The sequence below is a fragment of the Passer montanus genome, unplaced genomic scaffold (genome assembly GCF_014805655.1).
Source record: "Passer montanus isolate IOZ18808 unplaced genomic scaffold, ASM1480565v1 scaffold5, whole genome shotgun sequence".
Classification (NCBI taxonomy): Eukaryota; Metazoa; Chordata; class Aves; order Passeriformes; family Passeridae; genus Passer; species Passer montanus.
In genome coordinates, this window is record NW_024369929.1 from 12,102,080 (window position 1) to 12,117,082 (window position 15,003).

The window sequence follows — 15,003 nt, forward strand, 5'->3', positions numbered from 1 at the left end:
CCACATGACTGCATTCACATGGGAGTAGCTTTGGAGTTCAAGGGAAACAGGTCCTTCCTCAAGTCTTATGAGGAGCACTTTCCAGGCCAAATTGTTGTGGACACCAGGCTGAAGCCAGCAGGTGGGGATGGCAGCTCTCCCTGAAGTTCAGCTGCACATCTCCAAAGCTCTGTGTTAGCATCTCTCAGCATGTTGACAAGTAGGGACTCACACCTCAAGATCATGATCCAAATGTGTTTTCTCTTATTACAGAAAGACTGTGGCTCCTCAGTCACTGGCAGATCTGGATATTACCCCTGAGGTGCCATCCAGCAGCACTGGGCACACAAACTGCAGTCAGCAGCCCAGCCTCTTCTCTGTGGCAGGAGCCCATCTGAATTTTTAAAATCCAGGTTGAGTGTGTGGTTGTTCACAGGTTTCAACTAAAAAAGTGTCTTTTAACTTAGAAGCAGAACCAGCCCAGCCTGGATTTTCTAGTCATTGAAATGATGAACAAAGAGCTGGTGCTGGTATTTTTTTTGCAGAACATAGGTTTTTAGATGTGATGACTGGAACGAGTATTTCTAACAAACAGATTGTCTTGCTTTTTTTTATCATCTGGTTTTATTTACTACATTTGTGCTATTAATGACTGGTTCAAATGAGTACCAAAAGCCCATATAACCTTTCTTAATTCCTGCATTTACCAACATATAAGGAAGATCAAACAAAATCTGCAGAGCTCCAGTCATCAAGAAAATAAAATAAAGAGATCTCAGTTACCACAGAGAACAGTGAAGACAACCAATTTATTTGTAGTCTTAGGATACCTGTCATGAATGTCACTACTTTGCTCGTGACAAGCTGAAGGAAGGTATCTTTTTTAAGCCTGGAAATCCAGGTTAATGATGAAACTGGATCCAAGATTAAACACTTTCCTGTCTAAAAACTGCAGTCCTTGTGTCTGCTGTCACAGGTATTTATAGAGTCTCAGGCATCACAGCACCTACGGATGCATTGATACTGTCAGGGGGGTGTCGTGCCTGCCTGCTGTTGGATTTCAGCACATGCAATGCTCTCCTTTGCTCACTGTCTTAACCCACAGCAGTGGCTTTATCAATCAGGGCTTTTTTCAGGGTTATCTGCTTCTGGCCTCTGCCCATAAGTACAGCAGAAGGTAGAGAAATGGTTACATTATGTAGAATGTTCACATTTTCATCCCAGTGCTGCACACCCAGGCTGGGGAGCGCGGAGCTGGAGCGTGGATGTCCTAATCACTGTCAGGCTAATGGGAAATGGGGGGTTGCTGCAGTGTCCCTGCAGGATGAGGGAAAGTAGACAAGAAAAACATTTCTTTTATTAGTTAAATGAGATTGGAGTGATTACTTTGCTTGAAGATTGCAGCTCTTCTGCAAACTATGATTGAGAAACACTCATTGGTAGTTAGCTGCAGTGGCTGTGGGAGACTCCTGCTGTGATATTTCATTTAATGGCACTCTGAAATTTTCCCTTCTCTTCTGATGGCATCTTTGACATCTATTAGGGGCTATTGTTTCTTCTCCTTAGATCCAGAGAAAACCTTTTGCTATGTTTTGCTATCAGGGTACAGGCCAAAACTGAATCTCAGTGCCAAGACTGATTTTAGGTGCTGAAGTGGAATGCTATGAGATCCTTCAGAGCAACACTCTAAGTGCAGAATTGCCAGTTTCTAGAGAATGAGCTGCAAGGCTGTCCTCCTCCTCTTTCATTTACCCCTTCACTTAGTCTCATTAGGCAAACAAGAAGCTTAATAAAAGCCACTCAGACTTGAATAAGATTCTTGCTGCATGTTGATATCAGCAGGATATCACGTCGCTTCCACAGACGTTAAGTCCAAGCTAAAAGCCCATCCACAAACTTCATTCAGGTTGATTTAGAACTTCAAAAATTAGAATCACAGGCTGCAGCTGGGACTATTAGCCTTGATAAAGTACCCTTTTTCAACTCACTGCAGTCACGTCCTCTCTCTTTATCACAGGGATCATAGAAGCATGACTTGTCTCTCTTATTTTGGCAGGTTTTATCCCACCTCCGCTGATCTTCGGGGCCGGGATTGACTCCACGTGTCTGTTCTGGAGCACATTCTGTGGAGAGCAAGGAGCCTGTGCACTGTATGACAACGTGGTCTACAGATACCTGTATGTCAGCATTGCTATCGCCCTCAAGTCCTTTGCATTCATCCTGTACACCACCACCTGGCAGTGCTTGAGGAAAAACTATAAAAGATACATCAAGAACCACGAAGGTGGTCTCAGCACTAGTGAGTTTTTTGCCTCTACTCTCACCCTAGACAATCTGGGGCGGGACTCTGTGCCCCAAAATCAACCACATAGGACAAAATTTATCTATAACCTTGAAGATCACGAGTGGTGTGAAAATATGGAGTCTGTTTTATAGTGACTGTGGAGGAGTGAACTATATTAATAATACAAGGGTCCTTTTTAATAAAAACAAGGAGAGAGCACGAATGAAAGAAGAAACAACTGCAAAACAGCAACGGCAACACAGGAAACTTTTGTCTTTTTCTCAAAGTCAGACCCAGCCAGGATTCTTGAGAAGAGAGAGTCTTTTGATGGGATCACTTGTGACATCCTGTGGGGTGGTGGAGAAAGCAGGGAGCCCTTGTGGCTGGGCACCAGCCCCTTGTGACAGCACGAGCTTCCAAGCAGGGCACCTGCAGAGGTTCAGCAGAGAGTTGGGCACGAGGTGCAGGGAAAGCAAGGTGATGAGAGCAAGGTGATAACAGCAATAGGTTCTTTCCCAGTTGAGATGGGGCGTGCGGAGCCCTGCAGGGCTGGCCAGGCTGGGTGCTGCTCCAGCCTGCTGCGTCCGCGATGGCGAAGAGGGAGCGGTGCTGGAGTCCTGCCACCAGTCACACTCTGCCACCAGCCACGAGTCCACCACAAATTCCTTGAAAGCTGCTGGAAACCTTCCCTGATGCTGTCAGGGGTATCCAAGTCCTTCCAGGCCAGGCTTATTCGCAGATTGCAGCTCTGTGGCTGTCTGTGAATAACCGTGCTCAGATCTCAAACCCAGTAGAGTTCAAGACATTTGCTCACACTTGCCAAACGTGCTGTCATTTTTAAAGGGGGATGAGTTCCAAATACTTATCTGTGTAGTCCTCTAATAAGATGTTTTTTGAAATTATTTTCGAGTATATGTTAACCCTTAAATCGCTGACACTTTTCCATGAGGAGGATTTATTTATGCTAGTTTGGGCAAGGATCCTGTTTAATTCACCCAAACTTAATGTGACTCAAGGGGTTTGTTTAATCCTCTGCATTTTTTATCCATACGCCTTCATTCTAATATGCTACCAAGCCAATGAAGACACATAATATGTTTTTAAAAAAGAGAATGAATGCACTGTGTCTCTATAAAAACAATTGTCTGTTGGAGAATTATAGATAATATGATGATTTACATAATATAGTTTTTTCATATTCTATGTGACTCAGTGAATACATATATATGTGGAGAGGCTGTTGATGTTCTCTCCAGTTTTTAAAGATATATATATATATATATAATTTGCAATCTAGAAATTGTGTGGTGGATGTTTTCTTTAAAGTGCGTGTGTGTGTGCGTGCGTGTGTGTGTGTGTACAAGATGAGAGGAATACTGACCTTAATCTTTCAGCCCTCACAGTTGGTGTTTTATCTTTCACCTGAGAAATTCCACTGACTTTCAGTGGAAGACATGTGAGGAAGATGGAATAATCTCTCCTGGATGCCACATTTTGTTTGTACATGTGGGAATAGTGTCCCTCTGGAAGGCTGGGTTATGGGACCAGAGGCTGGCCAGCATTGAGCAACTCAAACTTCCATTCAGCTCCCCACAAAGCATCCATGCAGGAGCAGATTTGGCTTGGCTCCTGCAGTGCAGCCTTACCTAAACCTGCAAAAACCATAGGGAAACTTTCATCTGATTACAAGAAACGTGGGGGTCAGGCTTATTTTGTATGCACATTTTTGTTTTCCTAAACATTCCTGCTGGGAAGCAATGCAAATTGGTTAAAATTTGATGAGTTTTTTTCCCAGGAACCAGACTTGTTTCCGATGGACTAAATGTCAGAAGGGCTTTAAGGGTTAGCATCATAATTAAAAGTTCCTTTTTTGTGTGAATTTCGAAGCTGTTGTGAATTGAGGATGTTTAGAGGAGTAAGTAACCTGGCGTGTTGAGTTAAATGCTGGATGTCACTTCCATGCAGGTGGCAGAGGGGCTGATCTTCCCCAAGTCCTTGTCCATTGCTGCAGTGGACACCCCAGAGCTGGCACAATTACAGAGGGTTGATAACTTGTCACTCATGTTCAGCACATTTTTAGCAGACTTTGCTCTGATCCAGGCTTTGTAGCATGGGTGTGGAGTATCAAACTGCTTCCACTTGATTGAATTTATATGTGTGCTTGCAGCTTATGCACAGAATTACATGTTCAGCAACAATAAGGGCAGGAAAAAAGGGTGTATCAAATAAACTCCATTGTGCCAAATACTCAACAAATATTGTAATTGCAGATATTTAATTCTTGGGTTTCAGCCATGTTAAGAATCGCTCAATTGATGAAGGAGTTTAAGGAAAAAAAAATATTAAGCTATGCAGTGCCATTGTTATGTTGGGTGGTAAATGATGCTTTTTAGACCATTGTATTGGTTTAGCATATCCTGTCTGCTAAAATAGAGATACTGCATCCATAAAACAATGAATTCAAAAAAGGCACAGGGTGCATAACTGTCTCATAAAATATATATAATTGTCAAGTATAAGCCTTTGAAATCATTCTGTACAGTTCTCTTCATTCTGCAGATTTATTACTTAGACTGCTGTCTTTCCAAATGTTAGCTCATAATTTTATACTATACACACACTTTCAGACTCAAACACAAATGTCACACAATAGAACCTTTCTAAAAGCCTGATTGCTTGAAATTTCATAACCCCTTTCACAATTTCATGATTTTCCCCTCTGAAAGTCCAAGGTGAAGGAGAATAGCATGCTGATTGGTATGATGTAAAACAAACTCCCAGTGCTCACGAGCTGTGGTTTGTTGCTACAGTCAAAAGTCTCCCTTGACCGGAGTTATAGAAACAGGATTCCAGGGCACATTACATTTTCATTTGTGTTTTTCTTTACTTTTTTCATTTGATCTCTTCTCTTAGTATGTGTGGGAGATGCAGCTGAATGGGGTTACTTATGTTATTTCTAAGCTGTAACGTGAAATTCCTGCATGATTGTTACTTTACTTCTTTTGATAATGGAACTCTTGAAAATTTCTTTTCCCCCATCCCACTCTTTTCTTTTTTTTCCCCCAGGGTTAGGTCTGATGCCTGCATCGTGAAGGGCTTTGCTGTCAGTGCTTTGGTACAGATTTGAGAACAGAGCTTTAGTTGAAAGAAAATACACAGACCAAACCCTTCACAGCCACACCAGCAGGCATTTTGGTTTCTTTCTGATTTCAGAACCACAAGCCTGCATCCCAATTTTTGTTACAGAATAACAGAGGAAGAGTGTCAGACATCCTCCCTCTTCCCAAACTGCGTTATGGGCCTCACCTGTCAGCACTTCACCTCCATCCTGCAACTGCCTTAACCATGCAGGGAACTCAAAAAACAAGGATGGAGTTAGAAAAACACCCATTCCCAGGAACAGAAACAGGGCCATGCTCTGAGCTGTGTGGTCCAGATCCAGTGGTGGAAATTGTTTCTTCATATTCAAGGGCATTGAAATTCAGGGGTTTGTTGAGGCCTCAGTCTCAGCAGAAATGTTCTTTTGGTGTTTCCAAGCACTGTGTTCCACACGTGGCTGTCTGCTAAGGAATGGGATGTTTGGAAGAACAAACTACTTGAGATTCTGCAGTCTCTCTGGGATTGACCAGCTGCCTTGCATGGCTTCAGGCTGGGGTTTCCTTTCCCTTGCTCAGATCCCACTTTGGAATAGCCCCAGTGGAATCAGAAGGGGACCCCAATCTAAAATCGGTGCAGATGACACTGGAATCCTTTTCTTTTCATCCTTGTTAACAAGGTGATGCATTTCCAGAACCTTCTTTTAATACAGATAGAAATCATCCATTTTTCTGACTTTACCCAACACATCTTGGATGTAGAGTGGGACTGAAAAGTCCATCACTTGAATTATCACAAACCTTCCATTCTTGGCAATTCAGCTCAATAACAGGGGCCTCCCTCTGCCATTCCCCTCTGAGATGCACTGAACTCCTCGGTGCTGCTGCTGTTCATCGTGGTTGGGTCTCACCTTGCTCAGAAGGTGAGAAGGGAAAGATGCAGAGAGGAATTAGCTTCCATTATCTGACTTAGCTACACTTCAAAATGCTTCCAAATTGAACTGATGGTCTGCAGACATTTGGAGAGTGATTGGAGTATTTCCAAATGGCTGAGATACATTTACTTATTTTGCCTTGCAAAAAAAAATTAAAAAAATTAAGGGAATGAATGTGATTTGAACCCCCTCCTATCCCCATCAGGATTTTATGTTCATCACATTGCAGTGAAGGCAATGTGCTTAAGGTTCACCTTTGTGTTTCAGTCAAACTCACTTTTTTTCTCAATAAATGGGGTACTGGGACACAGAAAGGCAACTCCATCTCACAACCAGAGTTTCAGTCCACAGCCAACCCACAACAGCCTGAAGCCTACCAGCACTGTGAAGCTTTAGCCCCCAAGCCAGCCACAGCTGTTGCTGCCATGTGAGGGTTTGTCACAGCTGGGTGTGTTTGGCTTGGTATTTTCTTCAGGCTTTGGCATTCTTGGTGTGATGTTTGCTTTGTTCTTGGCAGGTGATGTGGGGAGTTGTCAGTATAAAAGACACATGCAAATGCTTCACTGGACTGATGTGATAACAGCTTTGTTATTTTATTCACAAGGGTTTCCAGACTTACTCCTGCTCTGCCTTTAAATGCAGCTGGGCTCATCTATCCCCCTAATTTCTTGTGAACTGTGTTTGCAGACAGCAGCAGGTTTGTTGTTGTTCTCTCTGTAGATCTGATTAATATGTGCAAAGCTCACAAGCTTCCTGTGTACAGGGCAGAGCACCCCTGATTACAAGCAATAATACTGACCTGCTCTCGTTTGCAACAGGGCTTCTGGCTTTTCTTACTAAATCTGGCTTCACCTGTCTCAGCATCCCACACTGCTGCTGTGCCTCCCCTCTTTTGTTGGCAGCCAAGACAGAATTGGTGGGAATATAGGCAGCAGTTTATTAAAATGCTGGTGTGAGCCAGGTTCAGCCATGCTTATCTGGTGGTTGAGACTGATCCAAGGAGGAAAGGACATTGTAACTGAGCCACTCTGAAAGGATTATCCACCCTTCTGTGCTCCTGGATAGCCCTTCCTCCACCAGACCCATGGTTTTGGGTGTTTTCTTCCAAACTGACCATCAGCTTCCTTTCTCTAGCCACAGTTCTTCCTTCCCCCAATGGCCAAGCACAGCTTGGCTCTACCAAGCCAATACAAGGTATCCAGAGTTACTGAGAAGCGTTTAAATGGGAGCCAGCAGGTCTCACTCAGTTTTACATATGTTCAAAATGTTATAGTTTGTTCAAAGCACAGCTTGGCTCTACCAAGCCAATAAAAGGTATCCAGAGTTACTGAGAGGCGTTTTAAATAGGAGCCAGCAGGTCTCACTCAGTTTTACATATGTTCAAAATGTTATAGTTTGTTCTGCTTATATCCCCTAAATCTATAACTTCTAGGCTGCAAATGATGCTCTCTATCATTACATTGACATTTCTAGCCAATCTGAGTCTTAATACAATTGCTTTGCTGAAAAATGGCCTTTCAGCAGTTCTCAGACATGAGGTACTTCTTTATTAACTAGTGATGCCAAGTAAAATCTGTGGCCATTGTCTGTTCCCTGAGTTCAGGGGAGCAGAGGGAGGCTGTGCCTGCCCAGCAGCAATACTGGTGTTTCCTGGGGCAGAGTGTGAACATGGACTGCTTTTCTTTCAGCTTCAGTCTTGCCTTGGCTGCTTGGCTCTGAGCATCTCTTGGTCCTAAAAGGAATTCAGGGAGTTCAGGAGAAGCTGACTGGACAGAGCAATCCATGTGGATGGCTGCCAGAGTAGGGCTTCAGGATGTTTGTAGTGTTTATGTTGTTTTGCCTGTCAAAGCTTTGCTTCTATCTCTATTTGTTTGATGAATGGAGTGACCCCAGGGATGGGGTCTGTGCAATGGGATGAGTTTGTGACGTTTGCCCCATTTATTCAGATTAAGCAAGGTGTCCACCCCTAAGAAGGAGAAGCTTTGTCATACCCTGAACAGTTTGTGGTGGTGGACTGGTTCTCCACAAAGTTGGTATCTGCATATGGCAAGAAGCAATAAGAAACTTGTCAGCTAAAACTCGACAAATAATTTATAGCAACTTCACACATTAATTTTCTCTTTTATTTCTTCCTTGCAAATTGCTGAGAAAACCAAGAAAATGCGTCCAGTGTATTTGCAAGGTCGTTTCTGCATATCATCTGTGGTCTGGAGAAGCTGGAAAAGCTTTCTTGTAATTCATACACAGGGATTTGTTCTGGATGGACATAAAACTCACAGAGGTTATTTCTGCTCCCTGAGTTCCCTAAGCTGGAATTTTCTCATCAGTAAAAATATTTAGTTCAAAAGTATGTGATCAGGAATTGAGTAAGAGGATCCTTGCTCAGTGTCTGTGGCTGGCTTCCATCTCACACTCCACTTCCCAGGAATATTCTCTCACAGATGCTTGAAATTCTCAGCCTCTCCCAGTATTCCTACTGGTTAAAGGACTCATTTGAGTAATTGCTGAGAGCAAACACCAGAAGGGTATGAACCCAGACAAAAGTGAATTGGTATTGAGGTGAAGCAGGTGGTGTAAATTTTATTTGCGATGTTTGCACAGCTCTTGGATCAGAAGCAGAAACCTCTGGGGCATCAAGAGAGTTGCATATGGCCTAACATATCTTAGTTCTTCCCAAATGAATTGCCCATGGGTGGGGCAGCAAAAGGCATCTTTCTCTGCCACGGATATCTCAGCCCCCCAAACCCATTTTCTCTTGCAGTATGGCATCGCACAAACAGCAGTGCATTTACCCCTCAGTGCAAACAGTGCTGTGTTTTTGGTGCCTCACAACTCTAACTGTGAACTTGAAAGGAAGAAATGACCCCTGCTCTTCACCCGTGACACTTCCTGCCCGATCAGAGGAGGAGGATGATCCCTCTTGGAGACTCACAGCTGCTTTCCTAAACTCTTCCTGCAGCAGGACCAAACGGTGCTCTGTGATCACCATGGGTGGCCTATTCCCTGTGCTAGGGGTCTGTAGCTCAGCTGCAGCCCCACGTTGCCTTCACGGTGTTTTGGTGCAAAGCATGGTGAGGAGGCTGCACATGACTGCCCCTGACAAGTGCTGAGGTCTGCCGGTGGTCTGTGACCACCAAAGTTTTGGAGTCTCCACGTTAGCACATGAAAGCAGCTTCCCTCAACCTGATTTTGGGGAAGAGCCATCCCAGAGCAGGTTCAGGGGGAAACTGGAGCAGCGCTGGGACCGCACAACAGGGAGCTCACATCCATAGGGAGGAGGGGTGGGATGGAGCAGAGGAAGAGCTGTGACATTTTAAAACCCATAGTGCCTACCACTGCAAATGGAACGCTGTATTGTATTATATTATACGTGACTACCATGTAAATAAAGTACAATAAATGTGGTGTTCGTTAGGATTTTGATACAAGTCAAATGCAGTCTGCAGAAGTGGTTTTTTCCCTGCTGTATGTACTTACATCACATTCCAGGCACGGGGACGTTTGGAGTCGTGGGAGCTAACAATGCATAAATGGCATTAGATGGGGCATGTTTGCAGTAAGGCTATTCTGGAATTCCTTTTGCCCTGTGCAGGTGAGACACGAGCACCATGTGAAATCAGAGGGGAGGGAGTGGGGGCAGTTTGCACAGGCAGGAGGGGAGCAGCTCTTGCTGTGGTTCCTGAGCAGAAGAGGCTGCCCAGCCAGTCCTTGGCCATGCCTCATTCATGCTGGAGAAACAGCCAGGTTCCAGTGGCTGATCTCTCCTTCTTTGTTTCCCTGCTGCAGAGGTTGGCCAGCAGCACATGCCCTGCCTGTGTAACCTGGTTATTCCCCACCCCTGACAGCCCTTAGTGGCAGCTACAGATGAGCAAACTCAAGAGCTTAAAATTCAAAGCATATTGGGAAAGAAGTTCTTGACCAGCTGGCTCCTCTGTCTCTCTGACAGAGATTGAGCGGCTTGGGGTTTTGGCTAGTAAGAATATTAGGAACCTACTTTGTTCCTTAACTCACTCCCTTATCCATCATTCTCTTTCTCCATAGTGTAAATAAAAAAAAGTAATACATTTTCACGAGGCAGGCCTGCCATGTGCCCTCCAAATCCTGATGCAGCTCTCAGCTGGGTTGTTGGTGGGAGTTTCTCTTGGCTTCAGAAGCTCAGGATTTCTCTGACAAGTGTTTGCAGCTGGGTGCAGTCTTCCATCAGTGCATGGAGGGTGCTTCCATGCTGATTGTCTTGTTGGAGAACAAGACCACCCCATGCAGTTTGTCACACCTGTGCTTGAAACTCACCTGCAGAGCTCTGTGCAGGGTCCACAGCACTGGAGGAGCATTTGCCTGCCTTGTACCAGACCAGTCCATGGTGTTTGTCCCTCTAACCATTGCTGTCCTTCACAGTCAGCTGGGCAGAGCAGCATTTGTGGGTTGTGGAGAAGGTCCTTCCTGCCCAGAACATCACAAATAGTCTGTTGGACCTGGATGAGCCCACGTGCCACTGCCTCTTCTCGGGCTGGGAGTCACTCTCTTCCTGCAGTGCCCAAGGGAAAGTGGTCCTCAGAAAGGTCTCTGAACTGTGCTGGTAATTTGACTGCTGGTAATTTTTCAAATGTTTAGCAGCACTTCCAAAATAAACCAAAACCTGGTTTGGAAAAGGAAATGTTTCACTGTACAATTGACTTTAAAAAAAAAAGAGAAGCCACATGCTCGATATATTTTGAGTACTGTGTTCTGTATTTTTGCAGCTTATATTTTCCAGATGAGCAGTTTAGAAATATGTGATGTGAAATACATACTGTAAGTTTGCTGTAAATGATATTAAAAACACTATTTTCATTCTTGTCCTGTCTCACTGGATGATCTCTTTGGTTCTCCCAGGTTGGCTGGCTGGGCTGGTGCTCTGGGTGTTCCAGAAGGTTCTCAGTCTCAGTAAAAGCAGGGTTGAGGGTTCAGGTTGGAGGTTTGCTAGAAATGACAGTGGGGGTGAATGTGTTCTGTGCATGTGCAGTGCCTCCAGAGGGGAGGTCCAGTGAAGCAGTGGTTGTGGCAAAAAAGGTAAGGCAGGTTTTGGGGAAGGGCAAAATGAAGTTTAATAAATGGAGAAAGTAAAGAGAGAACAAGGGCATCCTAAATCCTTTCATAACAGGGGAACTTGAACACCTGGAAGACACTAAAATGAGGAGGAGCTCAGAGGAAACATTATTTGAGCAGGAAAATGCTGGATGTGTCAGCAGTGATGAATATGTCTCACACTCTTTGTGTCAGTTCAGCTGTGGAGGAGGGAAAAAAAAGAGCTTTTAGCTGAAATAGCAACAGCTGAGTGAAGTGGCTGAGCCCTGCCATGCACCCTGAGCCCCTGCAGCTGCAGAAGCTTCTCCATCTCCATGAGTGGGACCAGGCCCAGAGGGTGACACATTCCTGAGGATTCAGTGACACACACTTCCCCTTGTTCCAGCTGCTGTGCTGGTCAGAATAAAAGCAATCACTCCTTTGACCCTTTATTTTTAAATGCTTCAAATCTGGTGTATCAAAGTTTTCTCCTGAAGCTGCTACAAAATTATGCTAAACGAGGCAATTGCATTCCAACTGAGTTGAATATTCACTTATTCCTTGTTTGTTCCATTTTTTTTTATCTTTCCCTTTTCCAATTCCCTCTTCTGAAAGACGGTGAGCAAAACAAAGATTAAAAGTCAGAAAACAAACAAAAAAACCAATTTTTTTGCACAGGAGTTGAATCCAGCCACTATTGCTTTGAATTCACTTTGCAACAACAGGGGCTTTGGAGAATAGTTCAGGAGGAATGAGGGAGGAAATCTGGGGGAAAAGAAATGTTTTGTTAAATGTTGACAGCGAAGAATCTTTTTATTTATTTCACTTCACTGCTTTTCCTCAGCCCAGCTCCTGGTAGTGTTGAGGTTTTTGCAAGCTCAAAGGCATCATTCCTGCTTGCTCCTCTGGCCATTCCTGGCAGGTCCCTGTCCCCTACAGTGGATGGACACATCACACCCAGCACTCCACTGCCTCCCTTCAGCTAGCCTAGACCTTTCCTTTTTGCTGCTACCTCTAACAGAATCTGGTTAATTGGGTATTTACCGAGCTGAATTCTGTTGTGGGTGCAGACTATTAACCTTTATGTCACCTAGAAGAGATTACACCTGGTAAAGTTAATGTTTTGAGACTGGGAGGTTAATGTGTCAGTCAGTGCCCAGCCCTCCCTTAATTAGCAGCAGGGCCCGTGTGTGGCTGTGCTGTGAGCCCTGCTTTAATTAGAAAGGACTCACAGTTGGGTCACACCATCAGCATCAGTTTGTGTGCCCCTTTCAGCCTTCTCTGATCCTTCTCCTCCTCGGTGCTCCAGGGCCTGGGGTGACTCCTGATGTTCTGGTGCCCAGCCCAGGGAGGCTGGGATGCTGAGCCCTTCCTAAGGCACGCTGAGCTGGGCCTAAGGCAGTGCCTGGTGGTGAAGTCTGGGCAGCTCCAAGTGGAGAAGGTTGTGGTGTTCCAGGCAGAAGGTCTCAGCTGTGCACCAGCTTTGCTCAGCTCCTGAAGCTTTAGATGATGTGTGTGCTCCTGAGATGGCTCAGGGGCCTGGAGGGATTGGAAGGGGTTGGGAGAACCTATTTTGGTTTTGGTTTTGTGTTGTTCCCTGTGCAGGCTGTGTGACTGCACAGAGCAGTCTGGTGGTCTGAAATGGAGAATGCTGGAAGGATAAAACACAGCATTACAATTGTCACTCTCTACCACAAACCTTCTTTGAAGAGCCTTTCTCAGCCAGCCAGAGAAGAGGGACAGATCCCTTGTTCATGGCAGGGCGAAGTTAGGAGTTTATCTCCTTTCTGTTTTCCTGTCACTCCTCTGACAAATAGGTGTCCTTCCACACGAATGCCTCTGGCTCTGCAGGCAAAATGCAAAACCAAACTGCTACATACAGCCAGTCAGAATATTCCCTGTGAGGGGAAAAAAAAAGTAATTTCCTCCAAATCATGACTTTTTGTGGGAATATCTCTGTTTCAGTGCTATTTCATTCAAACAAAAGCTGATGAGCTCGCAATATCTTGTTGAAATTGGAGCATTTAGAGTTTTCTTTGGGAAACTGTAGCTTGAATTTTTTCAGCATATAAAATAAATTGGAGTATTTGGGCTTTTATCAAAATGAAATGTTTTGATTGCCTTCAAGCAATATTTTCTGCTTAACATTACACTTCTGTGGAATTTCTGAAATTCAGTGTTTTGTTCTATTTTGAGGCACAAGTGCACATAAACCTTCTGGAACTTTTCACAGATGCCTTTTGCCAATCCAGACCCCACCAGAAAAATACTTTGAGAGCGTGATGTCTGCTTGGGACATGGGAGCAGGCACAGCTGCTGTGAGGGAATGCAGGAGCACAGTCACCAGCACAAGGCCATGCTCTGGCCAGCCAGCGTGAGGATGAATCCTACTTTAAGCAATTAAAGGTTTATCCATTGCTCAGCTTCTTTTTTCCATTGATCCAGCCTTTGAGAGAATAACTATTTAAAAATCAAAGCTAATGGTGCATTTTTTTTTTTCCTGTTAGCTTGAGGCCAGTGTCGGTTTTAAAATTGGCTTTGTGTCTGCTCTTTTGCCAGTTTGCATCTTCCCTCCCTGGCAGGGGAAGATGCTTGGGCAGGGCTCATCCTCAGACTGGGAGCTCCACGTTCAGGGGCTGAGCCTGCTCCTGTCCCACAGGCTGCAGAGCCCCAGCCTGTATTTTTTGGAATGCAGCGTTCCCAGCAGGAGACTCCTTATTTTGGGAGTGAAAATCCACAAAGCTGAGGGGCAGCTGTAGCAATAGGGTGTTTTTACTGGCTTTGTAGGTGGGAAGGAGCTGCTTGAGGAGCACAAAGTGCAGCTCGGGGGAGTTTGCTCCCTGCCTGAGGTCCATGGGGCTGGCTGGCTGTCAGGATCATTACCTCATCACAAGGACCTCGCTGCCTGCCACAGTGCTCTTCTGCCAGCCTTTCCTCCACCTCTCAGGCTCTTTAGTCCATTAGTCACCTCGCTGGCCTTAAATAAAGGAATTTGAGGTTTTCATTAAAGGTCTTGAGCCTGGGAAGCTGATGCTCAGCAGGGGGCCCATTTTCACCTTTAGGAGACGGCCAGAAAGAATAAAAATGGTCTCATTATACAGCAGGTTAGGAAAATTTCTGCTGAGAGGTGGGAGAGCAAAGGGGATGGAAATTATTATCTTTTTCTCAGGTGGGCTCAGGATGGCAGTGAGGAGAGAACGTGCCCCAAAGGCTGCAGGGCAAAGTGAACAGGGATCCTCAGGCTGTTGCCAGCAGATGAGCACAGAAAGTCAGTGAGCAGAAATCCAGGAGTCTTAGAAATGCTTGGGATGGAGTGGACCCTCCTCCTGATTTTCTGTCTTACAGATGGTTTCTGGAATTAAACTTACCTCTCCAACCCTCCCTTCATGTGCAGGAGGAAAGGGACTGCTGGGCCAATAATATGAGTGACTGGTGTGATGATGTTTTTGTGTCAACCCTTAGAGCATGCTGGAGCTACCCTTCCCCTTAGATTAATTAGGAATACTTTCACCTGAAATCCTGAAGATTTTTTTCCTGCAAGCCTTGGGTGTATACAAAGCATCTTCTCTATTCAGGACATGTACAAATTCCCCCCTGAAATCAGCACTCATCCAGTGCTAACACCCACACAACTTCCAAATATGTCTGGAAAGGAGCAGAGCAGCTT

The 15,003-nt window shown here is 44.9% G+C and overlaps 1 protein-coding gene across 2 annotated transcripts in view; it reads left to right on the forward strand.

The window, feature by feature from the left end:
• The window catches only part of SLCO3A1 (solute carrier organic anion transporter family member 3A1), a 134,716-nt gene extending 123,587 nt beyond the window's left edge, over positions 1-11,129 (forward strand). The window contains exons 10-11 of one of the 2 annotated variants that reach the window (XR_005629113.1): positions 2,036-7,529; positions 7,651-11,129. Coding sequence is in view for 1 of the 2 variants with exons in the window: in XM_039722868.1 (XP_039578802.1) it covers positions 2,036-2,415 (380 nt within the window). In the remaining variant the exon portion in view is untranslated. Of the gene's footprint in view, positions 1-2,035; positions 7,530-7,650 lie in introns of those variants that run through there. The other variant, XM_039722868.1, reaches the window with a different exon arrangement.
• Positions 11,130-15,003: the final 3,874 nt, after the last annotated feature.